The 23,213-nt window shown below is 43.9% G+C and overlaps 7 protein-coding genes and 1 long non-coding RNA gene across 8 annotated transcripts; 5 read left to right on the forward strand and 3 right to left on the reverse strand.

Annotated features, from left to right (window-relative positions):
* The first annotated feature begins 205 nt into the window (after positions 1 to 205).
* Positions 206 to 1,700, forward strand: LOC108147307 (hydroxysteroid dehydrogenase-like protein 2). The gene has a single exon (XM_017273731.2). The coding sequence runs from the start codon at positions 369 to 371 to the stop codon at positions 1,608 to 1,610; it is 1,242 nt and encodes a 413-aa protein (XP_017129220.1). The 5' UTR covers positions 206 to 368; the 3' UTR covers positions 1,611 to 1,700.
* A 177-nt stretch (positions 1,701 to 1,877) lies between these two features.
* On the reverse strand, positions 1,878 to 2,305 carry LOC121467573. Its single transcript, XR_005977631.1, has 2 exons — positions 2,223 to 2,305; positions 1,878 to 2,081 (listed from the first exon to the last, which is right to left on the reverse strand). It is a non-coding gene; the product is annotated as an uncharacterized LOC121467573 (long non-coding RNA).
* Positions 1,994 to 3,021, forward strand: LOC108147120. Its single transcript, XM_017273412.2, has 2 exons — positions 1,994 to 2,156; positions 2,216 to 3,021. Exons 1-2 carry the CDS (start codon positions 2,088 to 2,090, stop codon positions 2,666 to 2,668), a joined length of 522 nt encoding a protein of 173 aa, XP_017128901.1. The 5' UTR covers positions 1,994 to 2,087; the 3' UTR covers positions 2,669 to 3,021.
* Positions 3,022 to 3,263: 242 nt separating this feature from the next.
* LOC108147304 lies at positions 3,264 to 4,115 on the forward strand. The gene is made up of 2 exons (XM_017273728.2): positions 3,264 to 3,371; positions 3,433 to 4,115. The coding sequence occupies exons 1-2, from the start codon at positions 3,351 to 3,353 to the stop codon at positions 3,886 to 3,888; spliced, it is 477 nt and encodes a 158-aa protein (XP_017129217.1). The 5' UTR covers positions 3,264 to 3,350; the 3' UTR covers positions 3,889 to 4,115.
* LOC108147303 (E3 ubiquitin-protein ligase RING1) lies at positions 4,035 to 5,631 on the reverse strand. The gene is made up of 2 exons (XM_017273727.2): positions 4,259 to 5,631; positions 4,035 to 4,205 (listed from the first exon to the last, which is right to left on the reverse strand). The coding sequence occupies exons 1-2, from the start codon at positions 5,516 to 5,518 to the stop codon at positions 4,161 to 4,163; spliced, it is 1,305 nt and encodes a 434-aa protein (XP_017129216.1). The 5' UTR covers positions 5,519 to 5,631; the 3' UTR covers positions 4,035 to 4,160.
* A 4,117-nt stretch (positions 5,632 to 9,748) lies between these two features.
* On the forward strand, positions 9,749 to 16,670 carry LOC108147309. The gene is made up of 4 exons (XM_017273733.2): positions 9,749 to 10,032; positions 13,535 to 13,768; positions 14,405 to 14,786; positions 15,590 to 16,670. Exons 1-4 carry the CDS (start codon positions 9,992 to 9,994, stop codon positions 15,974 to 15,976), a joined length of 1,044 nt encoding a protein of 347 aa, XP_017129222.1. The 5' UTR covers positions 9,749 to 9,991; the 3' UTR covers positions 15,977 to 16,670.
* LOC108147308 lies at positions 9,918 to 12,031 on the reverse strand. Its single transcript, XM_017273732.2, has 4 exons — positions 11,828 to 12,031; positions 10,818 to 11,765; positions 10,249 to 10,359; positions 9,918 to 10,179 (listed from the first exon to the last, which is right to left on the reverse strand). Exons 1-4 carry the CDS (start codon positions 11,923 to 11,925, stop codon positions 10,068 to 10,070), a joined length of 1,269 nt encoding a protein of 422 aa, XP_017129221.1. The 5' UTR covers positions 11,926 to 12,031; the 3' UTR covers positions 9,918 to 10,067.
* A 2,405-nt stretch (positions 16,671 to 19,075) lies between the features above and the next one.
* On the forward strand, positions 19,076 to 22,522 carry LOC108147094 (transmembrane protein 169). The gene is made up of 2 exons (XM_041709584.1): positions 19,076 to 19,881; positions 20,383 to 22,522. The coding sequence occupies exons 1-2, from the start codon at positions 19,735 to 19,737 to the stop codon at positions 21,541 to 21,543; spliced, it is 1,308 nt and encodes a 435-aa protein (XP_041565518.1). The 5' UTR covers positions 19,076 to 19,734; the 3' UTR covers positions 21,544 to 22,522.
* Positions 22,523 to 23,213: the final 691 nt, after the last annotated feature.

A 23,213-nucleotide genomic window follows, 5' to 3' on the forward strand; every position in this document is an offset into this window, starting at 1 on the left:
CATATGCTCAAGGTGACACAAACGTGTTTACAAAAACAGTGTATTAAAAATTCATTCACTAATTATATATGCTATTCATTATTTATTTATAAATTTACTTAAGTTCAGGTATTTTAAATATAAGATTCAAAATTTGACATTTAAGTTTGGGCTCGTGAGTGACACGCGTCCATCTCTAATGGGAGCCAGTTCCCACAACGAAAAGGAGAGAGCAAGATGCCGCTCTCTCTCGGTCGCCAACTTGTTATGGATCAAATCGGTTGAATCTGCACTTTGGACTTTCTCTTGGATCTTTGATTTCAAGCACTATCACCGTTACTAGTGGCTCTCAATCTCTTACAGCGATCGGTCTATAAACTTTGGACAGGATGATTAACACAGGAAAATTGGCCGGGCGAACACTGTTCATCACGGGAGCATCGCGGGGAATCGGCAAGGAGATTGCCCTAAAGGCGGCCCGCGATGGAGCCAACATAGTGGTGGCGGCCAAGACGGCCGAGCCGCATCCCAAACTGCCGGGGACCATCTACTCGGCCGCCGAGGAGATCGAGAAGGCCGGAGGAAGGGCCCATCCCTGCGTGGTGGACGTGCGCGACGAGCAACAGGTGCGCAGTGCTGTGGAGGCCGCTGTGGCCAAGTTCGGGGGCATCGACATCGTGATCAACAACGCCAGCGCCATCTCGCTGACCAACACACCGAATACGGACATGAAGCGGTACGACCTGATGCACAACATCAACACCCGCGGCACTTTTCTGGTGTCCAAGGAGTGCCTGCCGTACCTCAAGAAGAGCAACCACGCCCACATCCTCAACATTTCGCCGCCGCTGAGCATGAAGTCCAAGTGGTTTGGCCCACATGTAGCCTACACTATGGCAAAATACGGCATGTCCATGTGTGTTCTGGGCATGGCCGAGGAGTTCCGTGACCAGGGAATCGCCGTCAATGCTCTGTGGCCGCGAACTGCCATCCATACGGCGGCCATTGAGATGCTCACCGGTCCCGATTCTGCCCAGTGGTCACGCAAACCCGAGATCATGGCCGATGCCGCCTACGCCATCCTGAGCCGGGAACCCAGACAGTTCAGCGGTCAGTTCTTCGTGGACGACGAAGTGTTGGAATCGGTGGGAATCACGGATCTCACGGATTACGCTTGCATACGCGAGAATGCCGACAAACTGATGGTGGACTTTTTCGTGGAGGAGAAGGGAGCCCCGGCTGAGAATGCGGATCCGGCAGGAGGTGCTTCTGCTGCTCCAGCAGCTGAAGGGAGCGGAAAGATACCCCAGTTATTCCAGAAAATCGAATCTTTACTCTCGCCAGAGATCGTCTCAAAGACGCAGGCCGTCTTCCAGTTCAACATCAGCGGTGCTGAGCAGGGAACCTGGTTCCTGGACCTGAAGAACGGCTCCGGCTCTTGCGGATCTGGAACACCGCCCGCCGCTCCCGACGCCACACTGACCATGAATTCGAACAACTTCTTCGACATGTTCTCCGGGAAACTGAAGGCAGCCCCCGCCTACATGACCGGCAAGCTGAAGATCAGCGGGGACTTCCAGAAGGCCCTCAAGCTGGAGAAGCTGATGAAGGCGCTCAAGTCGAAGCTGTAGGAGCAATCAAGTTGCTGACTTTTCTATTGTATACAAACGTTTGATTTTATATATTTTCCCAATAAAGTATGAAACTCTTTTAAATTTCCATATCACCTGTTTCGAATAGTTTTTTTGGCGATTAAGTTAAGTTAACAAAGTTAACTTTTTTTTATAGTTACAAAAAAGGAGTAGATATAATGATAATTATTTTAAAAACACCACCCATACCATACTGAAATTAATGAATTATTTATTTCAGAACCATTGAAATAAAAAAATTGAAAATTGGAGCAGTAGTATCGCTAAGTATTTATTTTTTCTTTTGAAAAATGCGGGTAACTAGATTTCAAGCACATTGAGACTGACCAGATGCTTTTAACCAAATAGACATCTTGCATTTTATGCAAACCTATAGACAATCACACTTTTGTTGACCAAATAAATTAAGCGATATAAGAAACCGGGCATATAAACGATGTATGTGTCCACCTGTCGATGAATAAGAAAATATTTAAAGAAAAGACCCCGAAAAAGTCTGTCGTCATGGCCTCCAGACCGTTCAAGGTAGATACTTCTTAAAATTTAACAGGAAGTGTCTTAATCATCAACATCCGTATTGATAGGACATACCCCTGCAGCTGATAAAGTGCTTCTGCGGATGCAGTGACATGACGCCAGCCGAGGTTCGAAGGATCTACTCCTTGACGAACAGCGTTCACGAAACCCTTCTGGATCCGCAGGCCACCAGACTGTTCCGCAAATTCTTGGAGATGAAGCGGTCCGGCGACAAAACAGCGGCTGATCAGTACCTGGACATCTACGAGAAGTGCTCCGAGTTCCTGCCGGAGACGCAGCGCACCTTCACCCAGGATGAGGTGGACGAACTCGTCGATCTGGGCCTGCCCTATGATCTGGAGCAGCATCTGTCCAGGCGCATGCTCAGCGGCAATCGAACGGACATCAACTCCGGTCTTTATCGCATCCAGGGCAAATGTCGCAACGAGATTGAGGCTAGCAGCGATTTCGCAGACTTTAGGAACGCCATTGTTGATAAGATGCGTCGGGTGCCGAAATGATATAGTCGGTGCCATTTTAAAGCTTTGTGTTCACTGTGCAACGCCTACCAAAGTCACGATGTTACCTTTCGATAAACGCACTCAACCTCGCTCCTCTTTCCTTTCCCAGTGCCTTGACAGCCCCCACCACTCATTACCACGAATCCAAGATTAGTCAAAGTCATACAACGACAAAGAAGCGGAAACCGTCCTCCTAATTTCACTGTGGCCTACGAATCGTGCTAGAGCCAAGGCTCACTAAACATTTACATTCTTAATATTAAATCCACAGACGGAACAGAAACTTTACCTACTTCAATTTATTTTACCTGTTTTTATTTTGTAATGTCAGAAATAAATGACTTCATCCAAAATACATGCAAAAATTTTATATATTTTCGGCAGGAAGACTATATGAAGGGAAGTTCTTAACTCTTTATGTCATATGACAACTGGATATCATATTTTTTGAACGATTCTCAAAAAATGTTAAATAAATTTTGTTAAGTATACCTAATCTACTGGTATACCTAATCAACTGGTGCGATTCGTCACCTATTTTACAGCCATGATAGGTTGGTAATCATTCGAAATATTACCAAAAAAAGTAAAACGGTGTATCCCATATATAAATGAAAGACTCGCCTCTTTTGAATACCAGTTATTATTTTGCTTTTGACTAACATCATCAAGGATATTCGCGATGGCCTCTTATTCGTACAAGGTAGTTAACGACATATTCCGTGAACATAAGTAATTATATGAATATGTACAACACAATCTAGGACAGGGCCCAAGAAATGATAAAGTGTTTCTGCGGCTGCACAGACATGACTGTGGAAGAAGTCCTCCGTGTTCATGGACTGTTTGGTAGGGTTAAAGACATCCTGTCGGACCCGCTTGCTGCAAAGCTGTTTGGCCAATTCATGAAGGAGAGACGTTCCGGTGACAAGAATGAGACCGAGCAGTACTTGGAAATCTACAAGATGTGCATTCAGCTAAAGTCCCAGCCAATTATTACTCAGGGCGATTTGAGTGAACTCATCAACAGGGGCCTACCCCGTGAATTGGAGCAGGATCTGACCAAATGCGTGCTGAGTGGCAACCCAATGGAAATCACTCGATGCCTTGGTTGCATTCAGGTCAAATGTAGCAACGAAATTGGGGGTAGTGCTGAGTTTCACGACTTCAAAAAAGCCATCGAAGAAAAACTGGGACGGGTACCGAAGGAATTAAAATAATCGTTTGTATGCTTACTTCGGGAAATTTAAGAAGATCCGATTTTTAGTTGTACAAAAAAACAAACAAATACGATCTTCTGAATTATAGAAAACATATAAAGCCACTAGGCAGTTAATCCTTGTCAATAATTAACCAAACGAGAAACTTATTACTTACAATCATATATATTTTGTTTTAGAATGAATGATTATATACTTGTTAAGCAATACAGCTATAGAGATATTTCCAGTTCTGAAATAAACGACCTAATACTAATTTCCGTTCGTTCTGCTTAGGTTTTCTTCCACGAATAATACATTTCCATCGGCTTGTTTACCTAAAAGAAAAGGGATTAAGACCAAATTAATACTGACTTGTCGCGCATCTTACCTTCCAGAACTTATCGTTGACCTGATGCAACGTCTGGTTGCCATTCAGGATGACCAGTTGCTGTGGCTGGGGAGCTACGTAGATGCAAAAGTTGAGCAGGCGACAGGCCTCCGGTAGATCAGCGCCCAGATCGAGAGTGAGCCGCATGGCCAGATACTTGCTGAGATGATCGACGGTGGCATTGGCTGTGGTCTTGATGTAGCGCACACAATTCTCCTTTAGCGCCCGTATTAGCTGGTTATCCGCGGACATCTCTGTGGGATGGGGCTTAAACACCAACTCAATTTCATCGTTGATGCCCAGCTCGCCATTGCCCTCGCCCTCGGTGTCGATGTTGGAGTCGCCCTCAGTGCGACAGTCCATTTGCGAGTCGGACTCGGACTCCTCGGACCGCTCCGAAGTCAACACCGACATGGCGCGCTTCGGCTTCGAACTGCTCGAGTTGGAGGGCACCGGCGAGGGTGTGCTCCGCATCGATGGCGGATTGGAAGCGTCATCCACCTGCATTCTGGTGGCGGAAGTGCTGGCGCCCGAATTGGCCGATGAGGAGGGCGCCGCATTGGAGGCGCTCGTAATTGCCGAGGCCGCCGAAGTGCCCGAATGACCCGGATCCCGGTTCTCGCGATCGATGCTGTTGGTATTGCTGTTGCTATCATTGGAGGCTGTGTCATGGACATGCATCTGATTGGAGGCATTGCGGGCCACAGCAGCGGGAGCACCAGGACCAGGAGGAGCCGCCACACTGCCACTGGTAGGGGCACTATTACCATTGCCTCCACCCCCACCACCCTTGGTGCGGAATCTTTGTGGCCGGTTCTGCGACTGTAGCTTGATGCCCTCGTTAATGGAGTTGACCAGCGCCTGCTGCGACTGCGTCTGGTTAAACTTGGCCATCACCTTCTCCTGGATGGCCTCGTACTCCTCGCGACTGGGGTATATCTTCGATATGAGCAGGTCGAAGTTGGGATCGGCGCGCAGCGAGCGCTTGGAGACCAGTTTCTTCCTGCACGTGGGGCACTCCTTGTTGCCTGACCGCAGGGCGGTGACGATGCAGTCGGAGCAGAAGCGGTGCAGGCATTCCTTCGTCGTCATCGTCTTCTTCAGCATGTCCAGGCAGATGGGACACATCAGCTCGCTGTGGAGGCTTCGCGGGGACACCGCGATCTCCGTGCTGTCCGTGATCACCTCCTGGGGCTTACGCTGCAGCTCATACAGCGACAGCTCCCACGTTTTGTTCGGCGCCGGGTCCAGCGACGTCATTTTCACACCAATTCTGAGGCTTTTCAATACACAAACACCCTTTTTACCAACAATTTTCGCTCAAATTTTCCAAATTGGCTTGCAGTGTGACCGTTGCTTCGTTGTTTGATAAAACCACCACCAAACGATGTCACAATCGTTACTTGATTGGTATTTTTCGGTATTTTAGATTTTAGTACATGGTTTGGCGCGTTCTCTAAGTAATTCAAAATGTGATGGCTACACCAATAAAAAAAAAAATTAACTCAATTTTAATTAAATGTAAATATTAATTTTATTGTTTAAATAAAACAAATACCAATTATAGCTCAACAAAAATATAATATATATATGTAATATATATTAATTTGTCTATGATTTGTGAACGCAAACTGCAGCTTTATTCAAACACAATTTGAAATTGGCTACCTTTAAAATAATTTGTTTAAATGTTCTAGGGAGAGGAGAATTTTCGAACATTAACGTTTTAATTTAGTTGTCAAGACGAAAAATGATTATCTTACCAGCTTACACACGTAGAACTGAACACTTTTAAGCTCATTGCTTTCTTATTGTAAACAATAGCTAGATCTAATAAACAAAAAAATGGTAATGCACAAAGCTAAACATTTGCCTTTGATTTTTTTAAATGTTTTTAAAGATTCCAACAATGTGGCAGAAATGTACATTTAAATTCAATGCCCGGTTTAGCTCTAGTTTTCCTGGTTTCTGGGGGTTAAGTTTCTTTGCCGATCAAGTGGACGCCAGTGTTTAAGTTTAATATGGATCCGCCAGATCCTTTTCGGTTGACACTCTGTCAACACCTCAATTCCACCATTTATTGCGGCTGTCAATCAAGGCGTCTGAAAGCATTTACCGGATCCAGCCAAATATGGCTTAAATGCAGAACCGCCGTTAGCTAAATTGCACCAGAATGGGATTTTCTGCAGTTGGTGACGCTGTGTGGGGCCGAGAATGCTGAATGTAGTCCGTCTGATAATTGAATTAGAGGCCCGCCGACTGGCTCCTTCAGTCTGCATGCGATGACAATGACCCTTGAGAGCTGAGCATTCCATTACTTTTGGATCGGATCGGAGTGGATTGCGTGCTCCCAAGTTTCCCAAGCCAAAAGGTTTTCCCTGGCTAACCACCTGTCACATATTGTCGGCGGGAGTGACGTGGCATATATGCAAGCCTTGGGCAAATGCCGCCGCCATTTGAATGAGCGGTGAAATTGCTGGACATGCCTGGCATGGCTAACAAAAAAAGAAATAAAAAAAAAATACAAAAAAATGAAAACAAAAACAGTTGACATATCCCAAGGTGCAGGAGGCGGTGCCACTTTCGAATTCCTCATTAGAACGCCCAGCTAATTATTGTGGTCGGTAGGCGTGGCCAGATTTTCGCTCACTTTGAAATTGCTGCCTCATGGCGGCAGTAATTGCAGCATCCATATATATGTACATATAGTGTGTGCCTATGCCCCGGCAATTTTCAACTTATCGAGACTATCCACCGCTGCACCTGACCAGCAGAGCCCACAGCACCACCAGAACCACCTGAACCACCGCACCACTTGAACTTGTGCACCCACACGACGCTTGCTGATCGCCGCTGTCCTCGATTCTCGGGTTCACGACCCACATGCTGCCGGGCTCTTGGCTCTCCATCTCTGGAACTGCTTTCTTGAATGATCCCAGCGCTTTTCCATCGGCCAACGTTTATTGACATTAATCATTTGCGGCCGCTTGCGGAAATTTGCAAGTACCTGGTGCCGGGTATACCAGGTATACCAGGTACTTCTGGGAAATGATTGCCTCCCAGCACACTTTTTTATGGCAGCTTTATGGAAGGTGGTTTACGGCCAAGAGGCCAGGGATATCGACTGGCACAAAAACAAGCAAAAAAAATTAAAATCAAAGTTTCTCTATTCCATTTTTCTTCGAATCTTTTTTGGGAGGGACTATTTTTTTTGCAACTCACAATTCGGCGGCAGACCGGAAGGAAGAAGGCGCCATTTTCCTGGAGTTTTTGTTACCCGTTGTCTGCGCCATTTTGTGGCGGTCTTACTTACAATTTATGTTACTTGATGTCTGCAAATTTGTCAGCCATTGTTCGCAGTTAAAGTGAAAGTTGTGCTCTAGAACGAGCTATCCAGCTGAAATTGCGAATGCCTAATTGGGCTTAACGAGTTGAACTCGAGGTGGGCGTTTTGATTTTGAATTTACAGACAGAATTATTCTACATTCATTCATTGTTCAAAATGGAATAAAGTTATTTTAAAACATTCAGTTCGACTTTTGATTTTTGATTTATGAAGCTCGCGGTCTTAACTAAAAAATTAGGTTTTTTTTTTTTAAATTCCTTTTTATAGGACTAAAATTTAAAGTTACCTTACTTACTATTTCCCAGAAGTACATATAAATTTAAGAAACTAACTGGTGTTACAGTCATTATAATTCTTGTCTGTGTACCAGTTCAAGTGAGCTGGCCCAAAATTGCTGTATGAGTAAACCACAACATGCCACTTAGCCCCCAACTCGAAATCAATGATGGGTATGGTTTTGAAAATGGGAGTTACGAATTCCAGGCCACCAGATTCGGACAGTTAGAATGTCACCCACACACTCACACATACACACACACTCACCGCCACCTGGAATTGCAAATGCAATCTGTTAACTTGTCTTAACAAAGACGGCCACTTCGAAAGCCAAAAACAAAAGCAAAATCGATGCCAATGCCACTCATAGCCAACAATTGACAATAACAAGCAGGCGGCGTCCGCCCAATTTTCGACCCAAACCGTTGGTTCGCCCCACTCTTTTTCGGTGGCGAAGTGAGGTGAAGTGCGATGAAGTGGCCCGGCAACATCATCGATAACAACCACTGAAACGGCAGCCACACAATTGGAGTTCCTCAATTGCCCACTGTCCAAATATTGCCAGATCCCAGGAACGCAGCGCATTGTTTGCTCGTTATTATGGACGTGGCTCCTGATGGGAACCTGACCTGGGATTGGGACTCAAATTGGGATTGGCATGGCCAGTGGGTTGGTTTGGGTTGGGCCAGGCGGGTTCTTTTGTCTTTTCGTCGCACACAGTACACATACCATAAATAAATCTCAATTAAACTGCAACCCCTTTTCCACGGGGGGCGTTTCCCATGGACCATGGAACATGGTCCATCCTGGTAATCAATCAGTGGACGAGGCTACTCCCTGGCTTAGCCCAAGTTCTCTGGGATGTCACAGATGTGTCTTCGCACTCACACCCCAACTCCGACTTTTCGGCTGCCACTCTTTATTCTTTTCTATGCCATGCCATGCGGCACTTGCATGTTTATTATTTGGCCAGCCTTTTAGAAGCCGGTCCCGATCTGCAGACTGGACATAGTCCACACAACGAGGGGAGAAGGGGAAAAGGGAGCAGAAGTGGTACGGACTTGGCCAAGTCGCGACGACGTCACAGTCGTTAAGCGTGACTTTTGTTATTGTTGTTTGTTGCTTTTTGCATACCGTCGGAAAAATGGGTAAGAATTGGAAAGGGGCAGCGGTGTGTGTTAGGGGATTGGGAACGTAAACAAAAAGCCGAACTCCAAACTCGAAGTCGAAGCCGCTCAACGAGTAGCCAAAGACAGAGAATAAAGAAACCAGAATTGTTCTACAAAACATTGAATACTGTACACCCTATAAGTAATTTAAAACAAACATTTATTGAGTTTATTAAAGGAAAACTAAAAAACTTGAAGGAGTTGTGGCTTATTAAAGTCTACGAACTACTTGTACTAAGGACCATTAAAAGATAACTATTTCGTACTTTACCAAGAAAAAAGTGTTTAGCCCCATAAACTCTATTTAAAAAGATAAATATTTTGTTGTTAGTAGCGATTTCTTGGCTTAATTACTGGGTATCAATTATAAATTAGTTGAATTGAATAAATCATTAAGATATATATTTTTTAAATGTAATTTTTACTAATTGTCACTAATAATCTTAATACGTAGAGAGCGTAGCATAAAGAGTAGGTTTTAGGGCTTTACAACACCAGCAACTTTTATTTGCATACTAACTCAAAAACACTCTTCCAAATGGGATTTCGGATGAGGTTTCTTTCCGAGAACCACAATGATTATAAGTTAGGAGACTAGGGTCAAACCAATGCGGTGGTTAGTCATGACGTGGTGCAGCACCCAGCTGAAATACCCGTATCCACTCGGTGGTTTTGTTCTGTGGCATAAACGCCAACGACGACCGGCCCGCTTCATTCAGTCTTTGGCGAGATTTTATCGTGTGCGGACGTGTCTGCGGCTGACTTGCGACTTTGAATTCGACTCCGAATACCGAACCTCACTCGTTACTCACGCGACTTTAGATGCAGTTTTGTAACATTTGGCGCCACCAGCAAAAGACTCTGAGACTCTGATTCGATTGCATTTACTACAAATCACATGCTAAAAGTGCCAACGATAAAAAAAACCCCAAGTTCGTTAATATGAGTTCAACCTGGATGAGAACGGCGACCTGGATGCTGGGGTAAGTTCGAAGGACACCGGGTGACTGAGGGTCCTTTAGCTGCGTTTTAGGGTCCAGCGTCCCCGCTCCTTTTCCGTCTGCGTGCCCATTTCTGCCCCAACCACCGCGTCCTTCGTCTGCGCCTCTTCGGTTTGAGTTTCTTGGTTCCTTGGTTGGGAAAGGCATTAAAGAATGGCTGAGTTTGGGAGTCTAGAGATGGAAGACTGAGTCACCTACCCGCTGGACACCCTTTGTAACCTGCTGCGGTGCCCATGCAGGTAGCACTTCTTGCACTTCATCGTACAGTTCCATGAGGGACCAGTGGTCAGCCTTTTTCTCTTGCTGATTCTGTGGATGGAGGCTTTTTTAGTTTGCTGCTAAATCAACATGGATGAGACATTTTATTGTTATTTGTCTGGCAAAGTTACGCTAAAAAATTAAGCAAAAAATTGCCTTTGCGGCGGTTTGCTTAGCTATAACGCTTTCAAGGTTTTATGTTGAAACTATTAAGGTGCTGTTAAAGTTATTGAAATGAAGACTAAAGTTCTTTAAATTTTCTTTTATTCATCTAAATATACATTCATTTAAAGGTATATGCCTTATTTTAAATGTAAAATTGAGCAGTGTTTTCTAAATAAATATATATATATTGATATAAATATTAGACAAAAATCTAATAATAAGCCGGAAAATATTGTGGTCTTCTCATTTCCAATCAGTAAAGTGAATGCCTCATGATTGTACGATTGTGGTTAGGAACAAAATTAAAGTTGTCAAAGGTTCGAATTTAAATTATGATTTCTTACCTTTTTGTCCTTAATTTAAGGACCGACTTTAATAAAAGTTTTTGAAGTTCCGCCTCCGATATGAGCTTCTCCTTTGGATAGTTATCCCCCATCTGGTTGAGGGGGACATGTGTCAGTGGTTCCAGTGACGCCTCTCTGGGCAGGTCCTCCTCCAGTCGCCTCTTGTTCACTCCGAGCAGGGTGAGATCGAACAGTTGGTTGATGGCCGCCAGAACTTCGTTCTGGATGAGGTCGCTCTGGTTCTTGATCAATTCGTAGATGAGCAAGAGAGGCTGCAGATGGGACTTCATCACTTCCTCCTCGTCGTCGTGGAAGGTCTGGGTGTTCGTGTGCTGGCAGTTGATCTCGGTCTGGACAGCGGAATTGGTACAGGGGAGCTCCGTTTGTGTGGCCAGGCAGCAGCTGGCGAGCTGGGTCTGGGTGGTGCTGGTCTTGGCTGCTACCTCCACCTGGGTGGTACGCGTCTGCAGAGGCCGATTCTCCGTTTGGCTGCTTAGGGACTGGTGGCCGGGATTAAGGGTTTGCTGATCCCTGGAAATGAAGAACAGCAAATCGAAGGTATCCACTTGGATATTACTGCACTTTTGGTGGTCCGTTTGGCTGGCAGTACTGTCCAGCACCACTTTTGTTCCCACTGCTATGCTTAACGTGTGGTGGCTGGGATTGAGTGCCTGCTGATCCTGGGAAATGGTTTGCACCAAATCTGAGGTATCCACCTTGCTGCTGATCCACTCCCGTTGGGGCGTTTGACTGGCTGTGGTCTGAGTAAAGCCATCCTCGAAAATAACTGGTGGGGGTTTGGACCCAAACTCACTTCCTTTATTTAACATACGCTGCAAGCGACGGCGACGCTTCTGCAGCCGACTGCTCAAGGATGAAGTGCGTCGGATCCGCTTCACCTGTCGGATGAGCAGCTGTCCCCTTTGCAGCTCACAGTGAACAAAGTAACTTTGGGTTTTACTGATTAACTTGAGAAAAAAACAACCAGACCTGCAGTCTCACCGACTCACCTTATTTTCCCGCACCTGAATCGCTTGTGCAGATGAATGACACTATTTGGCGTTGTGGACATGGACACCAACAATAGTTCCTTCAGATCGATACGCATTTTAAGACTTATCCAATGCTACCTTCTGTTCACAATGTTAATACAACGCACTTACAATTTTGACAAGAACGTTTCTGTAGACCAGTGTGAATTTCTGAATTGTTAATCTCAGCCCTAGCAGTTCAAAATTATCGAAGGTGGTGCGATGTGTCGGGTTTACCGAATTTTCACACGAAACCCTTTTCGAAACTTTGTCTTCAAAAAATCAAACACGCAAACTCATGTTGCTGCTGTTGCCTAAAGTGTGCATGTATGTTGTATGGCTGCCGGGCTCCTTTGTGCCGGCAATTCATTAATAATTCAAAAATGCCGCATATGTTCAGGACCAGGACAACAACAGCGGCAAAAAAAGAAAAACAAAAAAAAAAAAAATGCATTCACTTATTCTGCAATTTATCAATACAGAGTTAACATGAAAATGGCCACAAAAACCACAGCGCAGACACAGAGGACACAAAGGAGTAGGAGCAACCCGCCCGGGGTGTTTGTTTGGCTTGCATCGGGATGTGGCTTAGGATGGGGCATGTACATGAGTATTCGAAACGCCAGACCATGGAAGCATGTGGTGGGCACTGCTAAGTACGTGTTGATTTGGGCGCTTTCGATTGGGCTCCCATGGGTATGCAATCCACAAAATCGATTGGCCCCCATTCCCGTCCATCAGCTCCTGACTGGCCTCTAATCCCGCCGGCAGGCAGAGTTTTCTTGCTGTCTTGCACTCGAAATTTATGCAGCTTCTTCGGCTTCTCGGCTTCTAAGGTTTTTTAGTCTTTTATTTTCAGTTCACAGTCAGCTTCTTTGCATACATTAACTTCGGCAGCTCGGGGGCTAAGTCTTGGCTCAGAATGCCGGGCACGTCGGCGGGCCTTCGGTTACATTTATTGCATAAAACTTAGCCAATTTCCATGATAATTTGTAACGAGCGCAAGACCGCCAAGGGCTGCAGTACTACTTTTATCGTACTAAAGGTATGCAGAACCCCAACGCTTAGTCGGTCAATAGCATTTCGCTTGACAAAGTTGAACCTCAGGACCGACTGAAAGTGCAGCAATATGATCTTCTAATGTGGCATTTTAAGCCAAGGTATCGGTGATTGCAACACCCTCCGAGATATGCATTCTAGTCGGTTCTAATGCTCCCATGCCTCTTAAATTTCCCAGCTCGAAGCGTTTGTCTTTTGCCCATGATATCCGCACTTTTCCCCCCAGATTTTCCCTGTAATTGTACGTGCCTATTTGCATTTTTATCTGCTTCGTTTTCCGCTTTCTTCCTTATTATTACTTGACACTCGAGCAGCGGCAGCGGCAGCGAGTAGTGGTAGTGGTTTTCAGTTTCACAGGGGGGCAAGCACATCATCTATTTAAAGTTGAGGAGTTGGCTTACACACTAGCCAGGCCCCGCCCAAAGGCAAAATAAAAGAAAAGCAGAACGGCTCGAAATTAAGACCTCGGCCATCTCACCTGTCAAAGTGCCGCCTGAACGACCCTGAACCCTGGCCGTGGGGTCCAATCAAACCACAGGAAGCCTAATCCCTCATAGAACTTCGCACATAAAACCAGCAATGTCGGGGCATAAAACGAAGGCCATTAAAGCAGTTTGGAATCCGCAGGTTCTTCTGCCTCCTGTGCCTCGCCTCGATGGCCCAGGGAGCCGGCAAATCAGGAGCGACTGCAGCGCCACTTTTGGCCAAGGATGTGGCCCACTTGCACCACAAGACCAAGAGGCTGGACAGAAGATCGGGAGCGGTAGCGGGATCGGGATCGGGAACGGGTCCTCTGACGGCCATCAAACAGCACAAACAACTGGCCAGAAGTGCACATGGCCTCAACAAGAAGCTGCTCAGGTGAGTTAGCACACTGGCGAAAAAAAAATCGGGGGTTCTTACTCAAATTTGTTATGTTTTTTATATTTAGTACGATACTAACAAATTATATTTATAAAATCTTCATCAAATATACAATTAGTTTGTAGCTGTACCATAAAAGCAATAAAAAAGTCTAATCCAATATCTTGTGATTTTTAAAGGTTGAGATAGATACCAAAAATTATACATTTATGAAACTTAAACAGCCTTTAAATTTGTTGATAGTATTTAAAAATATTTATAAAAACCTTATTTGGTAATAATTTTTATGAAAATGTTTTATTGAAAACCCCTAAAAATAGGCTTTGGCAACATAAAGTTGAAAGATTTAAAGAAGAGGTAACATCAGCTAAGTATCTTTGAGCTCAAGAATTAAAAAATTTAAATTATACCTTAAGATTTTGGTTTCATTTCTTTCACTGCTAAGTAAGACAGGCAGGAGGGGTAGGTGCACGCCTTTTATTTGGGCTTAATTAAAATCCCGTGTTCGGTGCCAGCCATAAATAATGTAATGATATATTCATAGAAAGCGCTTACAACGTTTACCAGACACTAAGAATTTCTCCACCCGCCGCTATTGCATATTCCATGCCCAAACTTTATTGGTCATTGCAGCCAGATGGGCTTCATGAAGGTAAAGGCGCCCAACAGCCACAACCGGAAGCGACTGGCGGTTGAGTCACGACGCCATTCCTCGCGCGATGATTCACACATGTTCATCATCAAATTGCCTCCAAATATGCACTACTATGCAGGACCCGGTGCGAAGAATGCCTTGCCGGACCAGCAGGACAAGTCGATTGGTAGTAATAGTGGTGGTGGTGGTGGTGTTGGCAAGAAACATGGCAACGCACCCAGCAACAAGATGACAGTGGCAGCAACATCAGTGGCGGACACACGAGCAACATCAAGCACGCCAGCAGCAGCAACAGCAGCAGAAGCAACAGCAACATCGCAAGTTACTGAGGCGTCGGCGTTGAAAGCTAACGGGAAAAAGGTAAACGGGATTCCATTAGGTTACCCCATAGACATCAGCACACACAATGCTCTGGTCTGTCCCCTTCTGGCTATGGCTAAAACTGGCTCTCACCCGGGTAGTCCAGCGATCTGGCCAGGTTTGTATTTGGGCCTAGACCGCGATAAGCATCGGCCAGCGCATGCGCATAAAACAAATTGCAAAACGGCCAGAAGAGCCCACGAGAGGAGAAGTGGAAGTGGCAGCGAAATGGATTACCCATTTCGTAGACTTGGTAACAGACTCTGGCCAAGAAAAACATGCGGCTGCCGGCTGCCGTGGCAGTTCGCAGTTGCAGTTGCAGTTGCTATTTATATGCGTGTTACCCCCAATGCCCGAAATGGGTATGTTGGGCTAAAAATAGCATGTCGATAGGGTCCGTCATGGCCAGCCAGCCAGCCAGCCAACCAGTGGGTATCTGGAAGTCCAGAGAGACACCGATTCCGATCCCGATACCGATCCCCAATAACATACAACATTCCGAGCTGTAATACATGGCCTTTATAGAGCTGGGGCGCTGAATTAATGCGGCAAGTGTCAATGTCAGTGGATGTCGGACAGGCTGTGGCACGAAAATTATTACGCTCTCACGGAGTCTGGCCGCTGAACCAGAAATTAATATGCAGGCCATTAACCAAGTCCAAGCTTCAATTAAAAATGCAATTTGTTTGGGCCTAGGATGGCATGGAGAATGCCTGATTTAGACGCCAGAGCACGGCTGATTTATGGGACGCCAGTCGTAGTGTACGGGTAATGTTGTCTAATCAGTGCGCTTTCAATTGCAGGTCTCGTTTCCCTTCAGCTCGAACGGCCGGCCCGGCCGCATCTACCACTGGAACCTGCCTGTCCTGAAGGAGGCCCTCTCGAAGAAGGCCCACTTCGCCCATGTCTCGGCGGCGGATCGGAATAGACTGCTGGACATCCAGAGTGTGCCCACTTGGCGCCAGCCCTGGGAGAACGAGACCGCCGAGAAGGGCTTCAGTGCGGGCGGTGGGAAGGCCAAGTACCGCAAGTCCCTTAAGCCCAAGTCGCCCACTTATTACGCACCCGCCCAGGCGGTCAGCAAGCAGAGCTTCCACAAGTATTTCGCCGGCAATGGCAAGCCCAAGGGCTTCTACGTCATCAAGGAGCACCAGAACAAGCCGCAGTTTTACCAGAACATCATCTCGTAATGGGGCTCCTCCTAGGGCTCATCTAAAATACCTTCGAAAGACTGTTGTGCCGGGCGTTCTGTTTTCAATCTTTTCGGGGGTTCCCCCATTCCGTCCAGTTTCCGCTTGGAGTAACCATTCCGAGCAACACCATCCTAGTTCTGAACTCTGCAGCAACTGTCAAACAATTGCGGAGGGTAAAGTCTATTTTTATAAAACGGCAATGAATACAATAACAGAGATGGGCTGGTCCAAGGAGGCATTGAAAGTGATTAAGCATATCGATACATTTTTCAATAAATCTTATGATTTTCATATCTCTAAAAATTCAAACTTAAGTGGGTCAAAGACTATATTAAATTTAAAACCTTTATTAAATTGAAAGCTATGTTGATACTGCAAAAGGCCCACGGACAACATTTAAATTTTGTGTTCCAAACGGTTTGCTCTTGATTTTAAACGAGGTCTTTGAGAAAAATAGTCCACACAGACTATGAGCACATATATGGAAATTATATTTTTTTCTTAAACTTTGGAAAATATTATTTTTGATTTGTGAACCCCAAAATCCACGGAGGTTATCCCTCTTTAAGACCAGCCCAGACTGCATATTGCTTAGCATCTGCGGCAAGCAATAAATTATATCATACATCAAGCTAGGTTTAAGTGCATAAACGATTTTGTTTTGATAAATAAATATTGACTGATTTTTAAATGCAAACCCCCTTCAAGTGGATGGCAGTCAGACAAAGAGCCCAAATTGGGGGGCGGAACTGTCTGCTGCGAGTTTGTTGACTTGGACAAAGGTGAAGTCGAGTCAGGAGGATGGGAGTGAGGAAAATGTGAGTGTCTGTGGCAAATTTGGCTGCTGTCACGACAGAGACACAAGCCGAGTTCTTTGGCTGCCCAGGCAGCGGAACACTCAAGCCAAAAAATAATCAAAAAAAAATCAAAACAAGAAAAACAGAGCTAATTATATAAGAGGCTATAAGCCGGGCGTGTTCTGACTGAGCCCTATAGGAAGATTGAAGATTGGGTTTGCAAACGGAAGCGGGGCGAGCGTGCGCATGCGCAGTTTCTCATTTGGCAGATAAAGCCGCAGACAGATACAGATACAGATATAGATACATATTCGTAAGACAGCGCCAAGTCGCCATAAGTAACAGCCCCATAATGACAAAAAATCGGGCAGACAGACGGCGCACCTCCAAACTGCCGCATAAATAATGTTGTTTGTATGTTCTTCCCTTCTCGTTTGCCTTTTATTTTTCTTTTTGGCGACTCTGGCGCATAATTGTTTTCGCGGCTTATATTTTCCCGATTCTGACTCTGACTTTGCTGACTCACGAGCGTTGAACTTTTCACCCGTATCCGTGGCATATTGAGTGCGCGGCTTAAGTAGATATAATGACTTGTCGTTTCGCTGGCAAAGAGACGTAAATCTTTTTTATGACAAATGCCTTCAACTGCCAGGGAAAACGGTGGATGGAGGATGGAGGATGGGTCATTGAATTTTTATGCCCATCATCAGGGGAAATGGTAGGCAGTCTATGCAGATAACCGTTCTAGCAATCACATGTCGGATAACACTGGTTTGGCCGAATGTGCGCTGTCGCAGTTGTTGCCACTTGTTAACGCCATTTCCGCCTGTCATATCAAAATAATTATCTCAAAGTGTTGCCCGAGCCGAGAGTCCTAGGAACCCAAACCAAACCAAACCAAAGTTACTCAACCCCAGACAAGCCAAAGCAAACCAATGAAATAGAAGACTCGTTTGCGTGCGCGGCAGTTCAGCGTTCTATCTGCAACTACTGGACAACTTGATCTGTAGAACAAGTTCCTCACGCAATCTTAATTGCAATTATGTAATTCGAAATTTTTACTAATTAAACTAACATTTCGCCTAATCGTATTTGCATTGCACTCGAGGCATAAGCAATTGAAATCACGTATGTATATGTGCCGAGTACCAATAAAACAAATCATTTTTTTTTTCGTACATTTGATTTATGTAACTGCTGTTTTCCAGCGTGTACCCTTAACATTAATTTTATTATATAATCCTTCTTGTTTTTTGGCTTTGTTTAAGAGTAATGAGGTCGGAAAGTTTTTCATTTGTCTAATTTCATTATAATTTGTTAAGCTGCTCACTTCCTGTTTTCTTCACTTTCCCAATCAAGTGATTTGGCCTTTTTTTATTGGTAACAATACAAAAAATATATAATTTTAAGTGCCAGCTAAGAAGAGCTTATATTACTTGAGTGCCAAGACATTTGTAGTAATAGGGGAAGAAAGGCACATGATATTCTGTATTCGTCATAGACATTAAGCAATTTACAATCATGGCCTTTACGAATTGATTTGGTCCACTTTTTGGAACAAAAAAAAAGCCTGCATTTGTCAGTTGGCTTATCAAAATGAATGCAGTAATCTTTATTTTGGTAATCCTAAGCCTGAGCCTAGGTTTCTCAAATCCAATGCCACCTGAGGCAGCTGCCACCCGCAAGCCAGGTCCTTTAATTGGAGTGCCTCCCAAGGTTCCCGAAGGCAAATAATATGGTCAATTTAAAATACTTGATACTTTACTACCTAATATAATATAAGTAAGAGAATGGAGTAAACGACGAATACGATTCCCTTTTAATAAGTATTTTTATTAAACGGTTACAGGCTTACTAAAATATTTCAATATTCAAACTTTAAGGTATGCAACATTTTAAAGTTATATTTTAATTTCAAGCAAGCCGACCGAATCCATCACCAATTAGTTCGCTCTACTTAAAAGCGTTAATTTTATAAGGCGGAGTTAATCACTTAACTACTTAAAATGAAGGTAACAAACAGCAATCCTCTTTTTAGCAATCTTGGGCGCAGCCCAAATGCCCCAAATAACAAATGTTACAATTTTAAAAGTTGAAGTAAATTACGAAAACATATACTAAGAAACAAATTCATCAGTTTGACTTCGATGCAAATCGACTTGCAATTTATTTATTGTTTAGTTTTTAAATGTGTTAGCAATAAAATTCAGTATTTAGGCAAGCTAGTTTTCTTTCTCTAAATAAATTTTGGACCTAAAGTTGACGTTTATAACAATGCTACATTTGAGATAAGTAGTTTAATATTTAAAATATTAACATTCTTGCAGCAAGATTACAAAATAGCACATAATTACAAAAATATATTTATCGTAGCAATATTTGAAATCATAAATTGTCGGTGCTAAGGGCGCGATTGTCTCTAAAGATGAGAAATCTTGTTTGTCCAAATTGTTTTGGTCACTCCAGAATCACAAGCGCAGCCACCTTCGTTCTGTTCATATCAGCTGTTTGGGTGAAAATAGACTGTTATTCCTTAAACTTTTATAAGACCAAAAATCATGACAAGTGTAACAAATACAATCAAATTGTGAATTTAATTAGTAGAAAATCTATTCATAAATAAGGAAGCATTTACTATATTCAGGAGTTTTCATTGTTGCTGAATTAAGTGCAGTTTTAAGATAAACTTGCCGCCTGCGCAGGCGCCAACTTTTTTGTAAACATTGCCGCCCAACCCAAAATGCAGCAACAGCAGCCCCCAAAAAACACCTCTGAACACAAAATCGGCACAAGGACGCGCCAGTCAGTCAGGAAAAATCAATAACAACACAGTCGCGAAGCGACGCGGGCCGGAAGTGCATTTCTTGCATTACTGGGCGTTGAGTAACGCCACAGGGCAGGGAAAAAATAAATTATAAAATTCTTTGTGCCAATAGTCTGTAGAAAAACCCAAATAATATGGTGGGCAAGGGATCGAGCGGCTTGTGTGGAGACACGAGCACGGGCAGCAAGGAACGCCCTGTTTTTATTCCGCCGCGGAAACGTCAACAAACCAAGTCGGAGGCCAAAAAGCAGAACTATGTGGACCACATTGTCAGTGTGCAGGTGAGAAATGGGAAAATAGTCTCCAAGATGAATCAATAGTGTTGTTCGAACAAAATATTCTATAAGTATACTGTTCCTGCAGTACTTACCAAAGTCTTAATTATCTGAATTTTATGTCTTAATGATTCGGTTAATAAAAAATGATTCTCGATTGCGATTTCAACAGTTCTTCATATTTTGCACGTTCCATAGAAATAGCCACATTATTTAGCTTATAGATCAAAATAATTATGTGCCTTTTGGCATTAAAACATAATTTTCGGTTTAGTTTCTATCTCGTTAAGCCACATTTTCCATTATTCGTTTTTTACTAAGATTAAAGATTAATAAATATATAAATATGGTTTATATTCTTTAAATCATGGCTAAAATTAACAATCCGATTTCTTAAGCCATAAAATATTATAAGACAACATGATTCAAACACTATTGATTCATGTTCTAATGAGTAATACACCAGTTTATATATTGTATAAACCATTTTCCATGTTTTTATTCTAGCAAAATCGGCCAAAACTATCTCCCTCGAATCCAGGCCTCGAAGAGGAGCTGCGCAAGTCCAAGCTGATCATCAAGAACAAACAGCCGCTGCCCCAGCTGCCCGGGGAGCTGGGTGTTCCCGGTGGTGCCCACGACACCCTGGCCAGCACCCACTCGGCCAGCTCCACGCAGCACAGCCAGAAATCGGCCCGATCGAACAGCAATCTCAACGAGCTGCAGAACATCGAGTCCATCTCGCAGGGCACGAAGTCCACGTCGCAACGGCACGAGAGCAGCACGGTGACGCCCAGCAGCTGTTGCTACTCGGAGAGCAGCCTGGACGCCAAGTTGAGCAAGTCGCAGGACTGCCTGAGCAACCGGTCGTCCTCCAAAAAGCGGGTGAACATCCGAACGTCCGATTTGCACGGCGGACAGGGACAGGGACAGGGACGGGGACGCAACCAGCGCTCCTCGCCGGAGATAGCCAACTACGAGGACCTGGAGTCCGGGGAGACCAGTGTGCTGAACAACTACGACCAGAGTCTGGAGAGGGGCTACCAGGCGCAGGCGCGCAAGGGCGAGGGCGGCAACTACCTGACCATGACGGGCACCATCAAGCGGGGCCGCAAGAAGGGCCAGTCCGTGGACCTGCAGATAAACATCAGTCGCGAGGAGCTGGAGCAGCTGAATGCCCATGCCATGGCCAGTGATTCGAAGAAGGGCGGCAACCTGTGCTGCACCTGCAGCTGCGGCACCGGCCTCCACATCCTGCTCATCTCGCTGCTCTGTCTGCCTTTTGTGACCGTCATCTCGGCGGTGTACTCCTTCTACATTGGCACCCTCACCTGGTACAACATGTTCAACTACTACTGCGAGGAGAGGACGTACCTGCACAAAATCCTGGTCACACCGCTGCTATTCGTCGTCTATCCGCTGGCCATCCTGCTGTGCACCTTTGGACTGGGCATTTACTCGGGAGTGCGCCAGCTGAGCCTGCAGTACAGCAGCTGGGTGAACGACATCACGGACATTGAGAAGGGCTTCTACGGCTGGCTGTGCGGCTTCCTGCGGATGCCCGACTGCAGTCCCTACGAGGTGGTCATCCTCACTGACATCTGTGTGGCGCCGCAGGATCCCCAGCGGTTGCATATCAACAAACCGCGCCAGGAGCTATCCATGTAGGCAGCCTGGCCCCGCATTTTCGACCATAAGTGTGATATTCAAAGAAAAAACGTAGTTACAAACGTACGATCAACACATTAAGTTTCCTTTGGCCAAATTTGTTCCTTTCACATTGACATAATCGTATGTCTGCTTTATAGAACCGAAACACAGTCAGTATAAAAGCCAGCAGTTAGATATCGCAGCCAGAACATAATCCAAACCCTAGAGAGCCTAACATTAAGTTACTAAAAATCTAACACTCGCAAAGCTTATAAATACCCAAGTTCGAAGTTCGGAAGCCCGAAACAGATATAATCTTGCAAATGTCACTATAAATAATTGCTCAATGTGTAAATGTCACAGATAATTGTTATATTTTCAAAGAGGAATTTACACTCATTTTTTGTCTAAACCACAGTTTGGGAAAACCCCGAACGAACCAATTTAGTCCGCCAAATAAAAACCAATGGAATATAATAATTTGATTGTTAACCGAATTGTAGTTTGTTAGATATGATTTAGTAGTATAAGTTATTTTTATGAACTTTATTCCATCCACTATTATTTGGGACAAGTGCAAGATTATCAAATAAACATTTAACTGTTGCAGTTGGGCACTAGCCTGCAACTTGAAATTTTGCTTTCCTTTCTAACTCAAAGCCAAATTTAAAACCATATAACAAACATATTACCGAACTGAAATAGCATTTACAGAATTATGCATTTATCTTCAAAATGAACTAACACCAAATAAATCAGCCAATTTAAATGCGCAGTCGACGTGATGGAAACTTTTTCATAGTTTTAAGCAAACATTTTTTATTTCTACGCCAATAAAAATAAAAACCGCAGCAAAGCCCACATATATACACATAGATATACATATATAAGCAAACGTTTTTAAAATAGAAATTCTATATGTTAAGAATCCGAATATCAAACACTTATTGAAATGAATATATTAGCCAGAGAAATAAAACCAATAAAACTATTTAGCAACAACAAAAACCTGATAAAAAGTCTTATTGCGTTGTTTAATTACTACTTATGATTTCTTTATACATATACAGATAACGAAACATATATATGTGTACACTCGTAAAAAAAGTATTCAAAAGCAAAGCCATTTTTAAACATTAACACAAAAACGTAAAATAATTACTATCCGACTTTCAGAATAATTCGAAATGGAAAACTTATTAAGCAATCCTAAAAACTTTTATTCCACTGAGTTGGACTAAAAAAAATATTATAAAAAACATGTTATTACTTTTAACTAGTTTATTTTTAATTTTGTATAACCTTTATGACCTGTAATTCACCCCCAGTCTTTCTTTCCCCTGCATAATGGCTATTGAGATTCTAAAAGTTTTGAAAAAGTTCTGAGTGTAAGTAAGCAAAAAGTCTCGGAGAGAAGAAAACACAGAGAGAAAGGGAGCTTTTTTCACTTTTGTTGTTGCCGGTTCGAGACGCCCACACACATAAAGTGGTAAATAAAAAGCAGATGTTCTCGGGTTTTTAAGTAAGTGGTGTAACAACATCGAATTACAGACGATAGCAAATAAAATGAACAAAAGGGGCTCGATTTTCTTGACAATTACTGTAATTTAATAGGCCTAGCATTGACAAAATTGACAATTTTCTTGCAAGTGTCTTTAGTGCAAATTTCTTTAAAATAATAACTGTGC

The sequence above is a fragment of the Drosophila elegans genome, unplaced genomic scaffold, assembly GCF_018152505.1.
Source record: "Drosophila elegans isolate 14027-0461.03 unplaced genomic scaffold, ASM1815250v1 contig_476, whole genome shotgun sequence".
In the NCBI taxonomy this organism is placed as follows: domain Eukaryota; kingdom Metazoa; phylum Arthropoda; class Insecta; order Diptera; family Drosophilidae; genus Drosophila; species Drosophila elegans.